This window comes from Cygnus olor, chromosome 1 (genome assembly GCF_009769625.2).
Source record: "Cygnus olor isolate bCygOlo1 chromosome 1, bCygOlo1.pri.v2, whole genome shotgun sequence".
Classification (NCBI taxonomy): domain Eukaryota; kingdom Metazoa; phylum Chordata; class Aves; order Anseriformes; family Anatidae; genus Cygnus; species Cygnus olor.
The window spans coordinates 95,260,416-95,285,541 of NC_049169.1; the positions used below are offsets into that span (position 1 = coordinate 95,260,416).

At 44.1% G+C, this 25,126-nt stretch overlaps 2 protein-coding genes across 8 annotated transcripts in view; one reads left to right on the plus strand and one right to left on the minus strand.

Moving 5' to 3' along the window:
* Positions 1-1,263: 1,263 nt before the first annotated feature.
* Positions 1,264-10,710, minus strand: LOC121076384. 2 transcript variants are annotated; one of them, XM_040570678.1, is made up of 4 exons: positions 10,207-10,710; positions 5,116-5,559; positions 2,479-2,619; positions 1,264-1,356 (listed from the first exon to the last, which is right to left on the minus strand). In XM_040570678.1, exons 1-4 carry the CDS (start codon positions 10,271-10,273, stop codon positions 1,352-1,354), a joined length of 657 nt encoding a protein of 218 aa, XP_040426612.1. In that variant the 5' UTR covers positions 10,274-10,710; the 3' UTR covers positions 1,264-1,351. The 2 variants fall into 2 exon arrangements, with proteins under 2 accessions (XP_040426612.1, XP_040426620.1); XM_040570686.1 differs by having other exon boundaries at positions 1,264-1,351; positions 10,207-10,708.
* A 1,308-nt stretch (positions 10,711-12,018) lies between these two features.
* The window catches only part of GRAMD1C (GRAM domain containing 1C), a 49,353-nt gene continuing 36,245 nt past the window's right edge, over positions 12,019-25,126 (plus strand). For 2 of the 6 annotated variants that reach the window (XM_040570700.1, XM_040570702.1), the window contains exons 1-2: positions 12,019-12,425; positions 13,355-13,483. In XM_040570700.1, coding sequence (XP_040426634.1) covers positions 12,363-12,425; positions 13,355-13,483 — 192 coding nt within the window. In that variant the 5' untranslated portion in view covers positions 12,019-12,362. Of the gene's footprint in view, positions 12,469-13,012; positions 13,150-13,354; positions 13,484-16,908; positions 16,951-23,771; positions 23,932-25,126 lie in introns of those variants that run through there. The other 4 variants (XM_040570704.1, XM_040570705.1, XM_040570703.1 and 1 more) reach the window with 4 other exon arrangements.

Below are 25,126 nucleotides of genomic sequence, written 5' to 3' on the forward strand. Positions count from 1 at the left end.
TTTTGTCCTTTCACACAGCCTGACCTTCAGCTCCCACACAACTGCACATAATCTGGAAAATATGTAGAAACTTCTGCCAGACTTTTTTTTTTTTGATGTGTGTGTGTTGTATTAAAAAAAAAATCTCAGAGAAAAGAGATACTGGTTTCTGAAGACCAGAATCATGCCAGTCTGGAAGTACAGTGACCCACTGTATTTTCCTGGGGCTGCAGGAGGATCGGGAGCATCACAACAGGAGGAAGCCTCATTATGCCTTACTTGCAGTCAGAGGAGTTCTCCTGGCTGAGCTGCTTCCTCCCGAAAGGAAGAGCAGAGCTCTTACCCTGGGCAGGGCTCCAACCCTTCTTGCAGACAGTGTGTGTGTATTTCTGAGCCATGTTCTACCTCTTGTTCTTGCCTCACAATGCTGGGGATGCTCCTGGGGAGCGTTCAAAGGTACGCAGAGTTGCACTGGGACGTTACTGGTGCAAGACCAGCAAATATTTCTGACTTTAGCCAGTAGGCACACCTAGCCAAGGCAGAAGAGCACGTTCCTTGCCTGCCACACGTTTCGAACCCTGATGTGCTGCTCTCCTGTACCGGTGTTGGCACAGTCCCCTGCCACTGACCGCCTGGGGATCAATTACTGTCACATCAAGGGACCAGGGCAGTGGAGAACATTACTCATGACAAGCAAATCTTACATCTCTCCTTTTTCTTAAAGCTATTTGAGGCTTAGATAGAAGCACTGTATTTCCTTCTGGAAGAGTAAAACAAAACCCCGTTTTTTCAGGCAGGGGTAGCATTCAAGTGGGCCTTCTTTGCCTCTTTGTTGCAGGACTGTAGGCTGGAGCAAGCCCACGGGACGAGAGCCTCTATACTGAGAGGGGGACGTTCCCAGGCAGATGGGAACACTGGCTGCACCCAAAAAGTGACACATTCTGGGCAAATGCATGGCGCTTCCCTCAGGCAGGTGTTTTTGTGGCTGGAAGCCTTCCTTCTGTCCACTTTGAAGCACTGCTGGCAGACGGAGCATCTCCAAACAAGATGTAATGGCAGGGAAAGAGCCAAGGTACCTCATCAGAGCCTAGATTCAGAGAGATGTGGCCAGACCAAGTGGGCCCTCAGCAGGTGACAACACAAATTCCTTTATGAAAGGCTGTTTTGCTCCTCGCTGCAGGTGGCTGTTGAATATGCCACTGCAGCTGTCAAAGCTGCAGGAAGAAGAAACATACTAGAAAAAGAAAAAATGCCAAAACCAAGACGTATGAATGCAAAAACTTTTATTACATCTAGAGCTTCCTTTTTGGCTTACAAGTTCCACATTTAGCCTTTGCATCTTCCAGTGATTCCTGTAGCACTGCAGATCAAGCTACATTGCAAGAAAGAAAGAATAGAGCAAGTGAGCGATGTGACATTAGTACAACACAAGAAACTCTCCCGAGGCTGTTTGGCAAAGTGAGAGGTTATAAACTCTGTTTGCTCAGAGGGTTTGCAAAGGGATGATGCTGTGTGGGCAGAATCAGCCTAGGCTCTACTCAGCAAGGCTGGGAGGGGAGCAGAGCTCCTGGCTCTGTCCCTGTCCCTGTCCCAGCAAAGCTGGCCATCAGGTGGCGGCAGCGCTCCAGTGAAGAGCAAACACAGCTCTTCGTGTTTGTTTGTTTGATTTCACGGAATCGCAGAATGGGTTGTGTTGGAAGTTTAGGTTGAGTAAGATTTTTGAGTTCCGGAGAAGAGAGAAACAAAATGAGCTTTTCAAAAGAGTCCCATTTAGCAAAGCGTCCAGTCAGCTGAGCTCATCCTGAAATACAGACTGCATCTTGGGCTGCGCCAAAGGGGAACTAAACTTGTGGCAAAGTCCAGCCTTCAGTGTCCGCTTACTGTTATTAGAACAGCTGCCAGAGCTAGAAAAAAAGAGGCAGTTGGATTTTTGGATACATCAGCCTCTCCCTGGGTCATTTCTTTGTGTGATGAAAATGTCTGTTTTACCCTATCTGGGCAGTTGATCTAATAAAAGATGTTACTGGGCTTTACAAACCACATCTCGTGTGTGTACTTAGTCCATTAGAGGCTTTCTGTATGCAAGCATGACAAGACTACTGATATAAGTGTGTAGTCAGTGAGAGAAAGAACCATTCTTCAGAATAAACTCCAAAGAACACAAGCAGATCCAGGAGGACTTGGTTAAAAGAAGAAAGAGTGTCTCGCAGAACAACTCTTTGCTAAAGGTGGCAATTAAAGAAGATACTATTTTATTTATAGGTAACTCACTGGGCCCATACATGAAGGTCTTTCCAACATAAAGAACTATCTGCAAAAGAAATGGAATAGAGGACCAGCCCTGACAGTTTCATCCACACTGCATGCTTCCTGAACCAGACACCTGCTCTGACCAGAGGTAAGTAAACGGCTAATTCCTACTTCAGTTAAAAAAAGGAAACAGGCAACCAGGGTCATCTTCCTACCAAGTAATGCCAGGTTTTGTTCTGTGTTCCATACCTTGGTGAGAGCCTTGCTTCATGCAGAGGGCACACCTCCTTAGCTGCGGGGTTAGAACAATTATCAGAATCACCACGCCTCCGATACCCGCCGCCACAACTCCGATGATCGTTCCAATGGATTCTTCGATACCGAACAGGCCTGGGGGAGAAGGAAAGGCAGAGAGAGCAGCATAAGATATCTTTCAGGCACGCGTATGCGATGCAGTTAGCACATTTGCTGCAGTGTCTGTAGGGAAGCTTCTTGCCATGACAGTGATTATAATGATGTCTTGTCTGGCGTGAAATCATTGGCTTCCACATGTGAGAGAACGTATTGCACGATGGAGCGTTTTTTTTCATTCCTATGCATGAAGCTGCTATGCTTTCTGGGGGTTTAGGGACAGGATAGCCCCATCTCCCTAGCAGTCTCCCTTAACAACCTGGTGCTGTTATGGAGCAGCACCCGAAGGTGGGCAGAGCTCCACTGAAGCCCTTTCTTTGACTTGTTACTCTTTGGGGCTGTTGCATGGTAGAGATGGGATGATCCCATTTTCTTTGAGATAAGAGCACGTTGGCCTCCAGGCTGCATTATTTATTGTGACTGAAGGATGATTCAGGAAGAACCTTTGGTTAGGTGGGGACACTAGACCCACCTAGTTATGGGATGCATCGCGGAGAGCACCTGCCCTGCAGTACAGCCTGCCAGAGGAGGAGACTCTCTGTGAGAGGGAACTGGGTGCACAGTGGCACAAGACTGATCTGAACAGATTTTATGTGACTGCCCCCTGGTAGGCATTCTGCCATGTGACTCATCCAGAAAGGATAATAAAAGAATACTTTAAAAGCCTTCCAGTTTCATCTACAATTACAGTACGATCAGGCATTCATTACATATCTCTAAGGGGTCGCATTTAAGCTTCACTAGAAAATCTGGATGCTGTTGCTACTCTATTGGCTACAGGATAAATCCTGAAATCTTATCTCAGTTTTAATCGGCCCTTAATCATAATGAGTTTAACCCAGGACACCTACCACTGAGCTACACTGAGGCAATTCACTGAGGAAAGGAAGAAAGGGTCTGTACAGGACATCACCAACTGTTCTGCTCCCCCATTTACCTTCTCTTTTTCTTTTAATGTAGGTGCTTAAGACAGACCCACCAATACCTTCATCTCCATGCTTCGTCATCATTCACAACCAGAAGTCAAACCTATTGCACAGGTGCTGAGGAATTCATAGACAGATTTCCAGACATCTGGTCACTTGTTCACAGGAGAAGCTGCTACCTTGCTGAATAGATGGACATGCAGTCGTTCACCAGTAAACAAGCTGTAGCTCATCAGTAAAAATCCAACCTGATCTTCCCACATACAGGGAGGTGTCCTGTAGTTGAAATTGATTTGGGGGGCTGCTCGTTCATCAAAAAGGCAATGAAGGTGCTGTAGAACCATTACTTACCTCACTTCAAAATATACGTCATCTGCTTCATGCAATGGACAAGTTAACACTGTCATCTAATTTCTCCTTTTAATTTTAGATAAGTTTTCGGACAGTCTGAATTTGTGGCACACTTCATTTCTTTGTGAATTATATTTCTCATGTTCTCTTGTCCCTTTAATTCAGGCAGAAATGATGTATTTCATCTTCTCAGGAACACAGAAAGGCAATTATATCGGCCAGGGAGCAGACATTGCACGAGTAACACGCACTACTGAGACTATGAGATCAAGCCAGTGGGAGATCTCATAAGATACATGGCCAAGTCCTTGCAGGGGCATGATTTTCTTGCCTTGTCAGAGCTATGGTTTAAATTGAGTAGTTGTATAAAAATTAGGAAGGGAAGGATTCAGGCTCAAAAGGGCAAAGGCCTAGTGAAACTCAGTGAGCTAGAAGCTTTGATAATGAACAGCACTTGCACGATTTACTCCTGACAAAGAAAGTGCTACTTTTTGTAAGTTAGATAATAAGATAATAAACCTTTTGATGTTTTGATTCGTTGGGATTAGAATGTGTTTGGCCTATATAAAAAGAAAAGCTTCTTTGACATTCCCAGTTGATAAAGGCAAAGCAAGTTATCTCCATACTTAATATGCCTGGTGTCTATTTGTGAGGCTAAGAAAACAGCGTGGCAGTTTTAATGCTACTTTGATTTTAATGTGACTGAAATTAAGCAGAACCAATATAATATGATCCTCGTGTTTTATCGTGGGATTACTTACGTCATCCAGAGTTAAGGAATGAATATGCAGATTAGTGGGTTGGAGAGAAATGATGTCCAAAAAAAAGGAGAAAGTATCTTGACACCTGCCAGTCATAGGGGTTCAGCTGAACAAAGCCTTGAACACAAGAGAACTTGTCTGGCAGTTTCATTCTTGGCAATCACTGGTTTTAGTGACAAAATTATTTCTTCCCTCTTTGGTTGTAAATGTCTCTTGTTATAATAACACCTGTGTGATTGTTTCTAGGAGCAAGCCAATCAAAATTACCTAGCCTAACAAACAGAATGAGAAATGCTACCTAGCAATTACACTCCTTGGCACCAGCCCATAGCTGCTAGAGGCCAAGCAGACTAACTTCCCTCCTTCTGCAAGCATGTAGACCAGCTTTGGAGGAGGAAGAGGGAGAAAAGAATATAATAAATAACACCAAATATTACCCAGAGCCCTCCTGATCCTCAGCTTTGTGCCATCTCCTGTCACCACCTTCCCGTCTGGAAGTGTAACCTCACAGAAATAGATTCCGTGGTCACCGGTCGTCACATTGAGGATCACCAGGGAGGCATCCCCCTGGGACAAGTCGCCGCTCAGGAAAACCCTAGAGTTATTTGGCAAGATGGTCACGTTGTTTTCTAGCAGGTCCATCTGCCCCTTTTCGTCTTCTTTGTACCACTTCACCGTCAGGTCAGCCAGGGAAGGATGTTGCGGACTGCTAAAGTGGCAATTTAAGACCACAGTTTCCCCCTCTTTGGCTTTTTCCTTGGCTGGTGTTTGAGTCACGAAAATGTGCCATGGCTCAGGCGTTGTCAACAGTGGAGGCTGTGCTGCCCTGTGAGATACGGTTGCACTCTCCTTGCTTGGATTTCCACCACTAACACCAGCATCTGTACCAGAAAAGAGAGAGAGAAGAGGAGGGTTGAGGGCAGTAGGATTATAAACTTTGTGGCTGTTCCTGACCTGTAACCACAGCAAAGAACGGCTCCTGGAATTAGGACTCGAGGTTGGTCACCATTATGGCAATAGGGATGTTTTTCATGGTTCCTGCTTAGGTTATGTTCATGTGTGCAGATAGGTTCGCTGCCACATTCAGCCACATTTCCACCTGGAACTCTAACCTTTCTTCCCACTCCAGAAAGTCTCAGGGACTCAACCATTTTCAAGTCACAGCAAAAAATGCATGTCCCCTTGCACACAGACAGCTCTGTTCTGACAAGTACAGTGAACACGTGTGCATCTGAATGCAAGTGCCTGCATCCCGAAACATAATGTGTTAGCTTCTTAGGGGGTTTGGCATGCACTTCCAGTTTCAGGGCAGGAAATCTTGGGCCTTTGGGAAGAAATCTCCATTGCCACAGACTGAACACTCAGAAGATATTGTCTGCGAACAGGGGGATGGCATCTTAGCTTGCTGCAGGGGTTGATACTGAGAATACTGATGTGAGTGTTTCTCTAGAGTGGTGACATGCTCTACTCAGGAGAGACAGATTTTCTAGCACAGTAATTCCTAAAGATGATGCCTAACCAATCTGAAGAGCAGATCTGATTTTCAACGAGGCTGAAATTGAGGAGTTAGCAGGCTCTCAGAAAATGTAAAAATAAAGTTCACGCTCTATATCCTTACCGGGGATATAAAAGCTTAATGCCAGAGAATGAAAGGGAGAAGAGAAGACCTGGTGAGCCAAGGGAAGCTGCAAGTGAGAGGCACTGACTGCAGTATGTTCTGTATCTGTTTTACAAACAGAGCAGGAAAGCACAAAGATGGGACTTGATTTTCTGTTTGCCTAACAGAAAGTTAGTTAAGTCATTCTGCCTGGGCAGCCCACTTTCTGGAACTGTTTTCAACAAGTTAGAGTTCCTGTGGGTTTCAACATGTAGATTTCAACATACACGTTTGATAACTTGAGTTGTTGTGAAAACAGCCTATGAAATAGCCAACTCCATTTTGACAACCAACATCCTGAAACAAAGAGAAGATGCACCTGAAGACACTGTCATACTATCTTATTTTTAATTAAGAGGACTCCTGTCACTGGGTGACATTTATCCTCTGTGAAGGGATCCCATTATCCCGCTACTCTTTGTTAGAAAAATACAGACGATATGCTTGTACCAGAGATTTAAAGCTGCCTTCCCTCACGCAACTGCTAATCATAGTAGCAAGCAGCCTCGAGCTAGGAGTAATGCAAGTGTATCTCATTTCTGGAAACGAGCCTGGGCTGGGAAGATGAGAGGAATAGTTGCTGTCTCAAATCCCCTGCTGGAACAAAAAGAGGGGGAAACAAACTCTTAAAAATAACCCAGCAGCTACCTCCAAGCAAGAGTTCAAACCAACCTTTGGAAAAACTTTCTTCCACTGTTTTATTTTCTTCAAGTAAAAAATGGTCTCCCTTCTTACAAGTCGGTGCCCTCTCAAGGACTGCGGATCATTTGGGGAAGGTTTTCATCTCCTATTGTCTTCAGCCTTTCACCGCTGTTCAAAGGGTGTGAGATGCTATTGTCTGGGCCTGCTGAAGCTTCTCAGTGACAATAGCCTCTGTACATCAGGGACAAATGTCTCATGGCAATGGAAGACCAACCCGCTCGCTTGATGATGGGTTTGAGAGTTACTTGAATGCTCCTCCAGGCAAGCTTGTGTACAAAATCACAGTTGTATTCATAAGCTATTATTATTTATGACTTGTATGGCAGTAGCACTGACAGTTTGTGTCAGAAAGCAGGGCCTTGTTTTTCTAGGTGTCTCACAAAAGGATGATGCACAGAGTTTACAGTTTAAGTGCCAGACAAGAGATAACACATGGACGCAGAAATATACATGGAACAAAAGCTGGCTATGAAACTGGGCAACAATATAGCATGCAACGTGTCTACTGTCCCCAGATGGCTCACAAGTGGTGCCCACATAAGATGATATGTAGTGTGACTGAAACCCAAGCCACAGGACACAGAAATAAATAAATAAATAAATAAATAAATAAATAAATAAATAAGTAAAAACAACAATCCAGAACAGAACATGTTGTGCATCCTTCACAAAATGGTAACAGCTTCCACCACCCTTTTTTCAGGAATGAATTTCCAGTTCCAGGCTGTGAAGTTGGTCAAAACAGGAAGATGAGGGAGAAAAGAGAAGAGCTGGTTAGCTTGTGACTTTCCCCACGCCCCTGTGACAGGATGAAACAGAAGCAAGTCACTGCATGCAGCGGACAGAGGTTTGTGCGAGCAAGCTGCGTCTGCCAGCAGTCCAACAACACAAGGAAGAAGGCCTGGGAAGCAGGACACACGGAGATTTTCCAGAGTTTTCTTGTTTCCTTCCCTGTTCTGTTAATAACCCCATTTCAGCTCCTGTGTGGAGACACTGACAGGCAACAGGTACTTTTCAATCAGATGAGAAGCAGCTTTAAAAAGCTCTACATCATCAAATTTCTGAGTGGTTGGAAGGAAAGAAAAAAGTTCACAAGGAGTCTCCTATCTTTATACACCTTGTGAAAACCTTGTGAAAACTCAAATTTAATCTTGAAGTACAAAGTGTAGTGCAAATACTTTGACAAATGTGTGACAAAGCTGAAGGTAGCTTGACATATTTTGTTTTTGTGCATATTCTGATGTGATGCATTTCATTATTTGTTAAAGCAGTTTTGTGTTGAATATTCTTTTAAAATCTCTATTCATCAATCGTCTTTGCTGGATACTGCTGCTTTAGCAACAGCAGTGTGCCACTGCTACCTTCTTTTCAAGGAAAGGCAACAGAATTTCTTCTCTGCTAGAGGTATTCCTGCCTTACCATACACACTCCCTGCAACACAATCATAATTTGTATTCCTTTTAGTGAAGAAAAAGGCATCATTTTTACAGTCACTTAGTGGCACAGAGATCATAACAGAGCAGGAACAATGTGCTTTGATGTTGCCTCTTGTTCATCACCAGTTTCATTTGCACTGCCTATCAGGAAATAACTGGCCTTGTCATCTGTGTTACCCCACGTCTTTGATTCCATAGATCTAGCTTACAGCTAATTACGAAAATCAAAATGCAAGAGGAGTAGGCTGTATCGTTTAGTCCCAGCTCTGTTTGGGGTTTTCACTGATAAGGTCACAGCACAGCCTCTATTTTTCTTTCTTTCTTCCTTCCTTTTTTTTTTTTTTTTTTTTGGTAAGGTTGCAAAACTGGAACCTGCTAGCTCACTGGTATTTAAATACACAATGCCCTTATCATACTGGCATTTGGCAGTATACCAATGCCAAATGCTCTGTTGACTCTGCTTCAAAGCTCTTTTTATGTCAATCGCTTCATTAGGAGAGTGATGTGTAGCTCCCCCTTCAGTGGGTTGTAGGGCTCAGTCTCCCCTGGAGAGGAATGCGAGGCTTTTTGGTGAAAGCTCTTAGGCTAGACAGAGCACCGAGACATATAGCATGGATGATCTTGTCTTGACCTGGAAAAATTATTAGATGATCTAATAGGTCACTGTCACATAAAGTTGCTCGCTCATGGCCGTTTTTCAGCCACGAGGGAAGAAAGCTCTCTGGGACTCCTGGTAATGTGACAAGGTGCTCCACGTTTTCCAGTACCCACAGGGCACCTACTAACCCATCAGCCTACCCTTTACTCCATCTGCAGGTTGGTCCTTTCCCATGTGAGGCCATATCATTGGCTGTGGCTGAGAAATACACGAGGCAGTCAAGAGGAGGCAGGAGGACAAAAGGAAGGAATAAAATGTGCTAGCATAAAAATGCTTCCTAGTCCTGGAACCTCAGATTTCCCTGTTGGTCCCTGGAGTTCACCAGAGCAGCCCTGCAAGCTTCATTTGCCAGTGGCCAACAGCATTGGGGAACCAGAATGGAGGCTGGAGGTCAGTACCAAATGTGCTCTTTCTTGCTGTGCTTCCTTTCCTTTGCTCAACCTCAATAAATGGAGAAGAGATTGAGGACTCAATTTCCAACCCACATAAAAATCCTCATGTGCTGGAACGACCATCTTTCAGGTGGTTTTCTTGGCTTTCAAGCTCAACTTCACACCCAGCTGGTGCTGTGAGGGTGCTTTGCAAGCTCTAGCCTGCTCCCAGTTGGCCTGTGATCAAGTGATCAATGACTGCTCATAGCTTATCTCAATTTATATGACTTCTGCCCTGGGTTAAGTTTGGCTTTCACAGATGGATGTGAGTAACTACCTTGTGTGGATAACTCTTTGCTAATACATCAGAGAACTAAAATAGAAATGAAGGTTCTAGCAATGATGATACACAGCCCTTCTTGAAAAAGCCAGGCAAACTCACACTTTCTGGAAAGATAAATTCCACCCTGGGGATCAAGTCCAAACACGTACTGCTATTAACTAAATAGGAACATATGTATAAAGAAAAACATGTTTTAACGCAGTGTACAACACTGGATATAGTTTCCCTGCATCCTGGGGAAGCCCTCAGGAGAGAATATTTTTTTGGAAAAAAAAAAAGAAAAAAAGAAGAGAACCTCTCAATCCAAATTCTAGAAAAAAACTATATTTCTTCTAATTAAGGAAGGTGTTGTAGTACTCACCCATCAGTAAGAAGAAGAGAAATGAAGACACTGCAGATCCATAGAGCTTCCCAATGTGCTGGCTCATCGCTGCTGAAGTATGTGGTCTCACCAGTAGTACAAGCAAAAAAAGTAGTGCAGGTGGTACGGGCAAGACAAAATACGTGTGCGCTATTGCAACAGGACCTCACATTCTGCCCAGTGAATGTCACACTAAAGTTACCACCGCGCTCTGCCTGCTGCCTGGATGACAGCCACATCTGAAGTCACAACAATGACTTCCCGGGGGCTGTTCTCATCTATCCCATAGAAGATGCCAAAAATGCTCTGAGAGCAGAGGGAAGATAATTTTGTTTGTTTTATTTTTGTTTTTTGTTTTGGCCTTGTATAAACCAGAACCTTGGGCTGAGTACAGAATATCCAGGTATTCAAAAGGAGACCTCTCTTCTGCTGAACCCCTTCCTAGTGGAGGTGAGAAGAGAAAGCCAACTCGATTCCTAGCATCCTAGGGAAGTTACGGGAATTTATTATATTTGTGGCTGTACACACACTGTGTGTATAGGTAAAATATATTCTTCAAAGTATGGAGCCGTATGGAGCACATGCCAGCCCAGCTGGCTGGCTGATGCCTCTCCCAGTGCACCTGTCCAGCAGCCTGCTGGCTTTATCTAAGGACTTTGCTTATCTTTAGCACTCTTCAGATAACGGAATTTCGCTTGATTATCCAGTAGAGGCTCAATTCCACACCCATTAAAACACTTGTGCCGCACATTTCTAAGGGAAGCATCAGTATTTCTGCTTTTCTTGGTATTTAGAAGCAAAAAGGACAGCCCCCCCTCCCAAACAAAACAAAGAGAAAACCCTACACACCATGAGGAAAACTGTCCTAACACTACAGCTTTCATGACTAATCTTCTGACAAATTCTTTGATTTGCGCCTTTGCAGGTGGAAGGACTGCAATAACTGCTTCAAGAAATTCCACATTTGACTCGCAAAAGCCTACTGACTGAACGATGTCAAGAGGAACAATATCTAGCTTTGATGTAGTGACACCTGTATCAATGAAAGCAGGGTTACGGCTGAAGAACCTAGAAGGCAAATATTTAAATGGACTGGTAGAGTGGGAAGACCCGACCTGGGATTATCAGGAAGGAATTACTCTGAAGAAAATATTTATTAAGTAGGGAGTTGGGGCCAAGCGTACGGCAACATATCACTTTGGTGCAAAGCTGAAAGGTAGAGCTCGAGGCTCTTGTCAAGGAAGTATTGCCAAAGTGCTAGACAGTAAAGAAAGTATCTATGAAGGGAACAAGTCAGGGGAATCAAAAGCAACCAAGAATTTGAGGAGTGAATAACCAGCAAAGTCAGAGGCAGCTGGCACATCGAGAGGAGTTGGGACTGAGTTAGTGGCCATGGCTGGGTGGCAAAGGAGTCAGTGTGGGAAGATGGAGCTGGATCAAAGGCATTCCAAACACTATCTGATGTAAACCCAAGTATCTGATGCATTTCTAAAAAAAAAAAAAAAAATGTGTGCTGTGATGAGCATAAACGGCACGTGCAGTGTGTCCGTTTCATCCTGTAATGGTAACTCTGCTGTGAATCCTCCATGAAACACGACGTGCCCAAGAAAAGCTGTCGGGCCAGCCAGCTTCAAACCAAGGGAATACAGAGGGTTTTCAGTGTTTTAGTTCAGTGTTTTTGTTTTTAGTGTCGCTGGCAGCCACCAGCTGAACGTGAAGCTTCTCCCACTCGCCTAACCCGACACGATTATAGGGTTTCGCTCTCTCCCCTCTAGGGGTCCCTGTGGAGCGGCGTTGGGCAGGCTTTGCCCAGCCCCACCGCCTCCCGCAGTCAGGGAGGGAAGGAAGGAGGGGGGGGGCTCTGTCATCACTTTTTCCTCCTCAAACTTTCCACCAACTCCGGGCCGTCCTCACTGAGCTCTCCCAAAGCCTCACAGGGGCTCCCCCCGTGTGTATAGGGTGGTGGTGGGGGGGGGGATCGCAAAACCCCCTCCGCCCAGCCCGGCTCCCCCTCGGGGCTGTCCGGCAGCCCCCTGCCGTGGGCGGGCGGCCCCTCTCCCTTCTCTCCTCTCCTCCTCTCCCCGGCCCGGCCTCCTCATGAGCCGCTGGCCCTTAGCAAGCGCCTCCCGCCTTCGGCTCCGCGCCTGCCCCTTTAAATGGCGGCCGCGGCCCCGCTGAGGCGCTTGGCGGGCGCCGCGCCGCCCTCGCCCCCCTCCATGGTAAGCGACGCCGCTGCCACCGGGCTCTGCGCGCTCCCCGCCGGTGAGCTCCGTGCCCCGGCCCCGGGAGGGGGGAAAGGGAGGGGGTCCTGCACGCCTCCGCCGCCGTTTCGGAAAGTTTTGGGGGGCAGCGAGCGGGGCAGGGCCCGCCGGGGCTGGGGGGAGCCGTGGCGGTGCCTCCCCGGCGCTGCTCGCCCCGCGGCCCGGCTGCCGGTTCCGCCGGGCGAGAAGCCGGGTTTGGGCTCTTCTGGGTGGGCTGGGGGCTGGCGGGGCCCGCAGGGGTGCTGGCCCGGCTTGCTGTGGGATTTGGGACAAGTGTCCCCCTGTACTGTGGCTCCGCTGCCCCTCCTGAAGCAGAACCGAGCTCCCAAGCGAATAGCGGTGTCAAGGGAAAGTGCTCCAAAAGTGTGCTTATTTTCATAGTAAGGAATGCAGGTAGTGCTGCTGGCCTCTGTAATGTTGTGTCTTGTACAAATAAACCTTATGGTGTAAATAATAGGCATAAATTTATGTATTTGTATCGTCATAAAGTATGTTGCATCTCTGGGAAGTGCAACATCCACGTGACCTTTCTTGCTTTCTGAAAGGTCCCTTGGTTCCCAGAGGTGTCCTGCAAGTTCTGCACAAGTGTCTTGTGTTCATGTTAGCTCAGCTCTAAACATCTGTGTGGCTTCAATGCCCAAGTTGAGGCGTTGCTGTGGAAATAATATACTCTGATAACAAGGTAGGTAAAAATTAAATATAGCATACGCTTCAAAAAATCAGTGAAAACGCTGCCAGTGGGAAGTGTTTCCATGCCGCTCACCTGGGTAAATCTAGCACGTCAAATTTCATTTAATACGCAGCTCTTAAGTGGCTTAACCATCTTCTTATTTCAGCACCTTTCTCCTCTGTTGTCAAATGACATAACCTTGCTTCCTTGTTCTCAGGAAGTTCATGAAGTGGATCATGGTCTTATCAGCCAGCTGCTTGCGGACTCAGAGGAGACTCTTGGTTCGTGCACAGAAAAGATGCAGGTTCCTGCCCAATACAGTTGGAGTGCTGACTGGAGCTTTTGGGTAACGTGTCTTTTCTTCCAATTTGTTTATCTATCTGTATGTATGTATATGGACTAGCTTTATATCCACTCTTCTCAGGTTGCTTTGTTGTCATGAATTAGTAAAGCGTTCTCCACCCATGTAGTGAGGTAGGTAATTTATCATTATCGGCTTACTAAAGTGTAAGCTGAAACTGAGAGGGGATGAAGTTGTTTACCTGATGTCACGTATCAAGTTAGTGACAGGACTTCTGGCTTCCGTGCCCAGTCCTGTCTCCCAGTTCCTTGCACGGTTCATTGACCTGTCCAATGTCTCTTTATGCCTCTAGAAAGTCACTGATGCTTTTTAACAGTAAGGGCTGAGTTTAATTCTTTATCTTGGATAAGACGTATTTTCCTGGCATCTGTTTGTTTTTTTTGTCAGGTGAGCATATGTGTTTTCCACAAGGGTAAGCTTTCTGAGTTCTGTATAAAGGATGGTATTTGTGACTAGGAAGGGCAGAAGGAGTGTGCATGTGTTCATTCTGCTGTTCTCCAAGGTGTTGCCTCACCAAAAATGGAGAGCGTAAAAAATAAACACTTTTTAACACTCTTTTCATTTTTTTTTTTTCTCCAGTATATTGACAGAAGGTGAGCTTACAATTGTGGGCTTAGTGTGTGTGTTGATGTTAGTTTAGTGGATGGGTTGCCCTGTTAGGAAGGTGGCACACTTGGGTGTGCAGCGACAGGTAGGGAAACACCTGATCTCGTGAAAGATTTGGATTCCTCAGAGCTCTGATGGTGTGACTCAGGATCTGCATCAGGTGGCCTCAGTAAATTGGCGTGCCTTAGGTTGTGCATAGGAACATCATCTGGACGGCCATGTCCTTGTCCTGATGAGGTCATCAGAGTGTTCATTGTGCTAAGCAGCTGAAAGATGAAGTAACTCGCAGAGACCACAGGAAATCGGTGGCAGAGCTGCAAGCAGACATGCGGGATCAGATTTCCCAGCTTCTTGTTTGAATCTTGTTAGATTTATATATCTAATTTGCGCATTTCTTCATCCCTCCTGTTCAAGCCCAGGGGATGTCCTCAGTGGTCAGAACACTGACTTCACATCTCAGGTGCTAGCATACATTTCCTCTGAAATGCATGTATGCTTTTAAACTGAACAACAGCCATCTCGAGCCACTACAAATGGGAAAGGCTGAATCCAAGTAGGTCTGAGAATTACACTGCTAGAGTGCTTAGATCATTCAGTGTTTTTTTCATTGTTCCTACAACAACAAAGATGATATAGGGCATTCTGTCTGTGCCCAGCTGTACCTCTGTATTTGAGTTGGTAGCAAATAATGTTGTGTAGGCACTGTACCTGTCAGCTGAGCTCTCATTAGATAATAAATTAGATTGTTTGTGTACCACTGAGAGTTAGTTTGCACAATCGTTAGCGCAGTTGGTATTTTATGTGGGAAAGAAACCTGTTGAGATCTCAGGGTCAGTTTGTTGGACTTAGAGTTAGCAAGGATTTGCTAAGCTTGGCAATCTGAAATGTGAAGTATGAAGTTTATAACTGTGCTACTGGCTTTGCATTTTTAGCTTTGAGATGCATGCCTAAGGCTAGAAGTTTCTCTGAGCAGGACCTCAGGCAGTGTGTGCGCAGTATACTGCATGTCCTCACAGAGCCATTTTCTGCCTGTCCATAACTTTTGTGGGTACTGGGATTCTTCTGTGCTGTGACAGCTACTAAACAAGTGTGAAGCATTCTCTAGTATGTAGTGGTTGCCTTCTGTCTATGGTTTATACTCAAAGACTTCGGTATTTGTTTGAAGTTTGTGTTTATCTGGCTCGGCAAATATGACCTTGTTCTTAAGAGAATTGTGTAAATACTTGCTTCTTTTAAGACAGTGCTGTGGCTTTGAAGTTCCAGCTATGCGGCTTATGGCGCTGATTAGTTTTAAAAAAACTTCTATGGATCTGTTTGTAGGAGGCTGTGCTACTCCTTTTCTCAGCCTCAAGAGGACTGAACTTAGAAGCAGCAAGAAGCAGAACGTTGCAAATTCAAGGCCAAAAAAAAAAAAAGGTGCTTGCATCTTCTAATTAAAACGTTATGTCATTGGCATCTTTCCCTGCTCTTCTAGACAGAAAATGTGTTTTAATAACTTTCATGGCTGATGATCAGCTGCTAAGGATATAAACAAATCATTAGAACTCCCTGAATATTGAGTCACAGTCGATGTGTAGGTGATAACACGGAAGGCAGCTTGTTGCAGTGCCTAAAGCATGTGTCATGAGCACTTGACCAAGGATGATCTTAGTGTCCTGTGGCAGGTGTGGATTTGTTAATGCTCATTCCTACTTTTAAGTTGGTAAAACTAAGGAGCTCTTACAACAGCAAGAGCAGCCTGCGGGAGCGGCTGGATATCAGCTTTGTTGCCTGGCTTATTTGCTTTGAGAGCCTGTAAGTGTCTGACTTGTTAACTCCAAGGATTCTTTTTTTTTTTTTCTGAGTATGTCCTGTCGCTTCTCTGATGATGGAAACCAAATGTGGATGTTAAAGTCTGACTGGTTTGACTTCAATTTTTCATGGATTTGAGTGGGAGTAGGCAGTTGTGCCATGCCTCTGAAAGTCATGCTAAGTATCACTAATGCTCTATAGGTGCTATGAGCAAATGCAATTAAAAGCAGACTCAGATTGGGAGCCTCTGGGTTATAATCTCTTTCCTGACTATGGTGAGTGGGGAGAAGGAAGAGTGGCAGGAGAAAAAGAAAGAGAAGAGAAAAATCTCAGCCTATGCTTGACTTTTTCATCTCTAAAGCAAGAATACTTTGGACAGCTTTATTGAAAAATTGTGAGAATTAATTTTCTGTACTAGTGTAAGCAATCCTTAAATTATAGCACTACAAACTGCTGTTATGAGACTTACAGATTTTACTGGTACTTGCAGTGCTTCTTTGAGGATGTTGTTTTCATAAATACCCTTTAAAGTGTTGTTGTGAGGATATTTTTGAGGTGTTGGTTTTTTGTTGGTTTTTTGAAGACCGTTCCCTGGAGGTGGACAAAGCTAGACTTTGTCCTCATGGAGGAAGAAAAAAGCTTGTTTGCAAACTTGACCACCTTACTGGAACCTGTAAGGCTTGCATCTACTTCTGATTATATGGTTCTGGTTTTGGCATCTGCAAATAGAAATGATGAAAATCAAAGATGCTTTGGAAATTGTTACATCTGGAAGCTTTATCTCAAGATTCTGAAACCATTTTTTACCCTTCTTACATTCTTCATACTGAAATATAATTAAATTTAATATCTTTGGAAGAAGAAACCTGTGAAAATCTTGACTGTTCTCCTATTGTAATGAATAAAAGGATAAAAGTGAATGAGGAAGCTAGTGAAAAGGATCCTTGCATAAAAGTGAGGATATTCTGTCTGGGAACTGTTGTCTATTAACAAACAGCCAAAGTTCATAGATGTCTGTAATAAGAAGAATGCCAGTGGAAAAAAGGAATAAAAAAGTAAGTCCTTATCTCATCATGAAACGGTAGGTGGAAAGAGTTGTTGAAATCAAATGGGCATCTCAGAAAACTGTTTTTATCTGAGAGGGTTGTTTAAGAGTTTGGAAATGGAGGTGGTGAGGAGGCTGAGGAGAGAGAGAATGAAAGATGCTTTATAGAAGAAAACTTGAATGTGATTTAATGTCAGTTTAAAGAGCTGGTCAGTTTCAAGGAGTATGGCAACAGAAGCAAACAAATCATACAGGGAAAAGTAAAATGAGAGGCCTTTTATTTTCCGTAATACCAGAACCAATGAGGTTATACAAGACTTGGAAAAGGGTTTTGAAATTTGAAAAACATGGATATGGTTTATGAGAGAGAGCTAATCTGTGGGAGAGTGTAAGTATATATGCCAAGACTATGAAAAGCATATGGCTCAAACCCGCACAGGAGGGATGCGGATATACACATCACAATTCAGGTGGTAACTTTTTGTGGCACAGGTATAAGTTGACATACTCTGGGGATTAAGACTGCTACGGGCTTGACGAAATATTTCATGCATCTGTAGTTGTTTGAATGCTCCTTTCTGTGCACACTGATGTTTGCTCCAGGAATGGATTATTGGGTGAATTGTATCAGTGACTATGTTTTGACAGACCAGTATTTAAGGTCCTTGGTCAGCTGCTTTATCTCCAGTATCATGCACTTGGAATGTTACTTCCAAAGAAAGATTTCTTCTCATCTGTTACCTCCAAATGCTTGGCTTCTGAAGGAGAAACATCATGGCTTGTGATGTCAGAGGAGGATTTTTAGCTGCCTCCTTGTTTGCTGGTATGAAGCAGCTGGCTAAGGAGGAGAAGAATTAGATGTAGGTCTCCAAAGAGAATAAAATTCCTAAGCAAGCTCTTGCTGTACTTCTAGCTCTGGTATGTCATTTGTTGACGTATCTGGAATCTCTGGAATAGGTGCTGTTTAGCCCTGTGTATACAGATGCAGCATTTTGAAAGGGTAAGGAAAAAGCAAATTGTATTTCTGACTATCCCTTGAACATGGTTTATTAGGTTAGTGGCTGTTTCTGTTTGTTTTTCCCTCTCCCCTCACTTGTTTTCACTCTGGGAATCCCTTGCTGTTGTTGATACAGCTCCAAACTGAGCACTGGAGTAGATCTGACTGCCTTCAAGTTCCAGCCTGTTCTGAACAGCAGTTAGTGCCCTGTCCAAATATACTTTCCCCATCTGCAGTAATTTGAAGTTGTATCTAATATGCCTTATTACACACCTCTAAAGAATTAGCCCAGAACCGGATGGGTAACAGATCAGGAAGAAAATGCTTCAGATTCGTGTGATTTTATTTATTTGGACACTGCAAACGGAAACATTGGATGTACAATATAACTTTGAAACTCAGTGTAGTTAGTGTTCGTTGAGTGAAATCTCCTTTTCAAAATCTGAAATCTCCTGTGGATGGTTAGATGACTTGGGACACATGCTTCTCTTTTCAAAAACATGAGTACGGTACAGACGAGTATATGACTTTTCTGTTAATGCTTACTCTGGAAGTCATATTCTGTCTCATTTCATGTAACAGATGGTTCTGCTCTAATTAAGTTATGTAAAGATTCCTTAGTGATATCAGCAGTATTTTAGAAGTTACATGGGATAAGTGGGCTTCTTGGGTAGTGCTTTTTTTTTTTGTTGAAGTTGATTGTGGAGTCAGTAAAGCCTACAACTGAGGTGTTCTTTCACGAGTTTTAAGTTTGATGTGTTCAGTTTATGTATTTGTTACTGCAACCCACCCCAAATCCTCAAGGAAATGACAAAGTTATTCAGCTTGCTCATAGAGCTTCTCAGCTTCTCCTGTTTTCTGCTATTCCTACCCAGCAGGACTCAAGATACCAACGCTTGCAGAGTGAGTGGAGGTCTGTGATCATGAACTGCGGTGCGTATGCAGCTCTGCTTAGCTTACGCTGATAGAAATGCCCCCCAGTAGCTGACCCCGTGCATTCCATTTTTATGTAAGGGTGAAGAAAAATTGTGTATGTTCTTTCTTGGTGCCAATGGTTCAGTCAAGTCTGAGAGCAGCTTTTAATGTAGAAATGACTAAGAGTAAAATCTGCATTTGGTTTCTAAGGTAGAAAAGGAAGACCTCAAATTAGATATTTCATAAGACAAATAGTTTTGGGGCAAATCTTTGGCAAGTGCTATTTTCCATGTAACTTCAGATGCAGTAGAGCTACTTGTAAACCTTTTTCCTTACTTCCTAAAAGGATCAAATAAGTCTAAAGAAAAGCAGTTTTTTTCTTCAATACGTTGTCTTCAGTGAAAGATCAGGTGAAGGAACAGATGCTATTAACAAATAACACTGGCTAATTGTTTCACACATGTTGTAGGAAGAAATATGAGTCAGATGAAACTGTTGTTCAGAAAGTCTGTATTTTTTTATCCAAAAAGAAGTCATCTTGACTGAGCTTTTAATTACTACTGCATCATATTGGAACCTGATGATGTGGTTACAGGGCTTGAAGTTAAACTGGGGAGCAGAGAAATTGTCTGAGCTAAAGGATAACTCTGTGCAGAGAGAGTGACGAGCTGTCTTCCATCACATTGCAAAATTACATGATGTTAAAATAGTAACTTCAGAGTTCATACAAACACACTTGGCTTATTTGTATTAAGTCTGATTTAGAACTTGGTCTTTTAGATCTTAATTTTTTTTTAAGATCTTTGTACATTAGATAAAATTTGTGTTGAGAAGGAGAAAGAAAGGATGACTTGAATCTTTGAATTATATCCTTGAAATGAGGAAAGTGTGTACAGGCTTGCAAATTTTCCCTAAAATGAAAAGGAGCTAGGCACTTAAGACCCTTGTCAATTTGACATTTACTGGTGTCTTGGGAAGATGGTGTGAAGCACCCTCTCTGGTAGAGGCATTGTAGGCATAACTTTACTACCAGGTGTGAGGAAATTATTGCCAGCTGTGGATGGTTTTGATGAGGATGTTGAGTAAGTCTGAGGTTGGACCACTTTGCCTCCTGGAAGCTAAAAGCATTTTAGTTTTCTCTTCTGAGCTGGGGAAGGTATTTTTTCCATGGAAGCGACCAAATCTCTTGAATGTTTTTGCTTAGCCCTTTTGTTTAAAATCAAAGTGTTTGTTTCATCTGACCTCAGAGGTACTTTGTAGCAGTTATGTAAGTAATTATAGTCGAAACTGAAATCGTTAGCCTTGTTGCAAACTGGTTCACACTTCCATACTCAGGTGTGTTTAACCAGTTGAAGATGACTTTATCTTATAAACAGGAAATCCCCTGAAACCACTTCACACTTCTGAGGCTGGAACCACACTGGTACCCAGGCTTTGGTGGTGCCTTTCTGAGACCATTTTGGGTCCTCCTGCCATCTTTCTGGTAGAAAGAAATTGTCAACAAATTTTTCCCTACGGATTTGCCTCTCGATATCTTGTGGCTCCTTTTAGCACACTGAGATTCCCCGTGGTGTATCGCAGCTCTGTCTCAGGAAGGCAGGAGAGTTGCCTCGTTTTTCTGGTGAAACCAGTTGGTGTTATTTACCCGTGCAGCTGATCTTGGCAGAAGAACTGCGGGGCATCTGAAGTGCCACCACCCAAGTGCTTAATAGCATTGAGCAGCCGTGGCTGGTAACGTGGCTGTAAATATGGCCCCATTGTATTCAATTGTCTCATTCCTTGAGGTGTTCAGATTTAAATCTGATTATATGAGTGACTAAAATGCTTTGAAATCCATTTTTATTTTTTTTCCTTCTCTCAGCTTCCTCAGCAGGGCTGTATGTAGTAGGAGAGGGATTTCTCTTCCCTGTGAGTCATTAGCTGTATCTTCAGCCAAGTGCCCAAGGGGATCTGCTCACTCCCGGCCCAGCCTCCTACACCTCCAAGTGGATGTAGCACAGTCACCTGCCTCTTCTCCTGTGGCTTTGAAACCTCACGTGTATTGTGGCAGCTTTTTGGCCAGCGTTGCAGCTGGGGATGCACGGGTGATGCTGTGCCCCTCCACACTTCAATACTGGGAGATGCTCCTAAGCAGCCTGCTGTTTCCTCCCTGGTTGGTTGTGCTCCCAGAATGTCCCCAAACACAAATCGTAGTCGGAGCCTGGCTCCACCTCGCTACTCACAGAAATGCAGCAGACAGGTCCCAGGTGAGACAGGTGGGAAGGCACAGACAGCACAAAGAAAGTAGAGTAGTTGTGTGCCTACTGTTCCCCTTTGAGGGCAGACAGAGGTCTGACAGGCATGCAGGGCCCTGCATCCTCCAGGCAGTTGCTCTGTGCCTGCGAAGGATGGAGCTCTTGGCAGCGGTGTGCTCATTTTGGCAGCTTGGCCCTGCATGAAGCATGCCCCAGTCTCTGAACTTCTGGAGCTCAGGCTGAGGAGGTGCCTTAGCAAGGGCTGTAGCCTTCCGTGATGCGGAGAGGAGGAGCACTGGGGACCAAGTGCTCCTTTCTGAGCTGGTGTTTCCCTGGTGACAGTAGTTTCTTCTGCTGTCCCCTTTGGGACTCCAGTGAACTTCAAGTGACCTGTGCTGCTTCATTTGGTCTGCCTTCCCCAGTCTGTTTAGGTTATGGTCATTTTAGGCTGGAGCTCCTCCCCAGTCCCCTTACTTTTTATTTAACTACTTCTTGCAGGGTTTATGTGCTAGTTCTGCAAGACCAGAGTGTCTCTGTTTTCTGTGCTGGCATGCAGGCAGAGGCTGGCAGAAAGCTAGCTAGTGCTGCTGGATAGCGTCCAGCTCTGGCTCTGAATGAGTGGGTGAGGAGAGGGGAGCTGCAGAGACTGCCGGAGTGCTGGCCAGGGACTTGCGTGGACTGGAACAGACTGCAGCCAGCTAGAGGAGGAGGAGGTATGTGTAGGATACGTGAATCTTCTGTCTTTACATTAGCTTCATGCCTCAGTCAGTTTTATTTCTGAAATTGAGCATATGCTTTGCTCCTTGCTGTACATGTCAAACTTGATTTTTTTTTTTTTTTTCTGCATCCAAATCAGAGTTGTTATGAAAGTACATCGGCTTAGGAAAGTGCATCGCCATTTAGAAGAGGTTTAGAACACTTCCTCACAAGGAGGAAACAGTAAATACTGCAAAGCAATTGCTTCAGAATAAGCAGGGGATATATTCAATCAAAACTTCTTTTTTCCAGAGGAGTTTATAATGTTCCTTCTGATAAGAGGCTTTCTTATCACTGATAAGAACACATTTTCAGCTGCAGTGCATTTCCAGAAGGCTTAGTTTGTGTGTGCTTTAAGTGTGTTTCCTTTTGTGCTTGCAAGATGCATTATTCATTAGGTGCTGTTCCCTCTGGATAGAGAGTACTCATGAAAACTGTGTTCTGAGCTGTCATTTAGTAATGTGTATAGTTAAATTGCACCGCCGTTGAGTGGACTGTAGAGCCTCATGAGGTTAAATACAGACCTTGTTGGAATAGCTTCAGCTGAGTCCTGTGTCACTGAAATGTAGTGGCTTGGGAAACGGAGCTGGTTCTCATGGGGTCCTGAAGGAGAAACTGTGGAGAGGTCTTCACATGTTCTAAATTGAAACGTTTTATTTCTAAGTTCTTCCTACTCTTCTCTATTTTTTTCTAATGAAAATAGTTGCACAGCCAACTGAAGATTGGAGTTCTGTGAAGAACTTTGGATCCGTGGAGACCGTTCACAACTTTCATCTTTTGAACGTCAAGTCTTTAGAGTTTCCTTTCTGCTTGGGTGGGAAACCAAATTTCAATCTTTTTTTTTCCACAAAAACGGTGTTTGTGCCTTATTCCTAATGGTATAGCCTGGTTTTAGCAGCAGAGCTCCCAGTATTTCACGTAGTGCTAATTTTTCTTGTCAGAATTGTACTTGTGACAACTTTGGTTGTGGACTGGAGGCTCTTCTCCAAGCCGTGCTGCAACATGACTTGATGTTTATACTTGTGTAGGCACCGCTCAAGCATGAGACCTTCTGTCCTGCCCTCGGAGGGAGAAGGTGGCTGGTGAAGTGCAGGAGACGATTGGGCCTTTGTGAGCAGGATTCGAGGCCAGCCGTGCTCATGTCACACCACGTGGTAAACGGTTGTGGTACAGCCTTTCTGATCAGTAGTCGAACAGAGCTGCTTTTCTGAAACATAAGGGTTTGATCCTCTTCTGTGGATATCCTTTGTCCTTGTTGTCAGGTCAACAAGGGCTTGATGAGGCTGAGGTCTGCAGTGGAGCTGGTGAGGGCTGGACTGCTGTTGGGGTGGTGCAAGTGGGAAAGGGGGTGAACAGATGAAAGCTGGGGAGTATGTGACACTGCTTCTGAGGTACTTGACCCACCAGTCTTCAGACTTCCTCTTTAAGTACCTGATTTTAGTCAGTTTCATGAGACTGGGTTTTTCAAATACTTTTTAAGAGTGCGTCCAATATTTCAGAAGCTCTCCATAATGAAATATGTGAGAGGTTTCTTGCTACGTGGATTTTTGGAAGCTATGTGTGTTAGAGGAAATTAATGGTCTGTCTTAATTTTTTATTGTGCCAGTCCGTACGTCTGTAGGAACTACTTAATACTAACACTTGTTTTAGGGGGACTAGGTACTGTCTTTAGCCTTGCTTGTGGTATCTTATGGATTTAAAAACAATAAAAAACTGGAAAAAAAGTAACTTGAGTTTTTGCTCATGACCTCTTCTAATATCCCTTGACATTTTACATGCTGTATTTCCAACAGAAGAAAGGCCCAGTTGCACTAAAATTCTTACTGGATGCTGCTCTGCCTGTACACAGATGCCACTGAAGGACAAAGCTGCCAGTGGTTTGTTCTCTGCTCGGTCACTAAGAAATGTTAAAATCTGTTTCTCCTTCAGCCTGCGCAAATAAGAGCAGGGCTGGGCTGCAGAAGGGGACGTAATGACCCCAGTGTGCAGCCCTGTGCCTGCCAGTGGCCCACTGGAAGAGTGCCCTGTGCTTAGGAGACTCCCCTCTCCGGAGAAGTTAAGGGTGACTGAAGAAGAGCATAAAATGAATGTAAGTAAAATGGTCTGGGCTCCTTAAACTCTTCCCCTTTCCCACTGCGGCTATGAGCTGGCTTCCATTTATGTAAGAGTAAAAATTTACTCCTGGAGAGCCAGTTCCTGTGGATTACGGTGGCTGAACTGACCCTAGCAACAATTGCTTGCTTTCTTTCTCTTTTTATTTGCAATGAATCATATGACCTATTAATTAAATACAACTGTGTGGACAACTACGTGAGATCAAATAGCTCTTTATTTAAAACAAAAAAAGTGGAAACTCTACACAGCCAGCCCCGAAGTGCATGGCGTACTGTACACACCACAGTAAGTCACCTGGAGTGAGGAGGTGTCTTGTGACTCCTTCTTTCCCTGTGGAAGTTTCATGTTTTTATGCTTTGAGAGAAAGGAAAGAACGGTAAGATACTGCTAGTACACCTTAAGAGTAGCCAGTAATTGGAGTTATTTTTAACCCCAAATTTCTCTGATTTTCTTTTTTTAAAGAATGGTTAGTGAAAATAAATCACTGTAAAGGGGTGGATCGATTCTGTTCCCTCACGAGAGGGTTAACACAGAACAAGTCTGACATATTTAAAATACAGCCTCACACTTGTTTTCAGAAGAAATAGGAAACTGTGTCCCAGTGTCTTGAAAAGATAAGGGAGACTGGTAGTCACATGAATGTGAGCTTTCACTGTGTTTCTCTGCCCAAAAGCAAATGTGAGTCCTGAATTTGTGTGTTTGCAGTGATTCCTGCAATGTTATGTCTATCTCTGGAGCTCACAGCTGAAGAACCACACTGAAAATAGGAGGGGATTCAGAAGAGCCTTCACAATAAGTCTGCAAAAAATCTTGCTAATAGACCTGAGAAACTTAATGCTTTCTAAAAGAAGATAGGGTGTGACTTGCTCACAGTCTGGAAATAGTTCACAAGGTGAAAATAACATTAATCAACAGACAGCTAGAACAACTATCCATAGCTAGGGTAGATTCTCCATCAGTGGTGACTTTGAAATCAAGAAGATAAAATGTGTATCTCTGTATATATTTTATTTTCCAAGGGGGAACTTGGTCATCACAGCTCTGGTTTTAAAGCAGGACTTAAGTCACAACATCATGCATTATGGGTTAGATTGGATGGTTCTAATGGAGGCTTCTGGGCTGAAGAAATGACTGCAGTGGGATCTATGTTTAGCTGATGAAAAGGCTTG

Bases quoted from the DNA above. Each gene is read 5' to 3' on its own strand.
- LOC121076384 (XM_040570678.1), bottom strand. From the start codon at position 10,273: ATGAGCCAGCACATTGGGAAGCTCTATGGATCTGCAGTGTCTTCATTT. The intron at 5,560-10,206 runs GTGAGTACTACA...TTTCTGGTACAG, and splicing joins TCTCTTCTTCTTACTGATGG to ATGCTGGTGTTAGTGGTGGA. The intron at 2,620-5,115 runs GTAATATTTGGT...CTTCTCCCCCAG, and splicing joins GAGGATCAGGAGGGCTCTGG to GCCTGTTCGGTATCGAAGAA.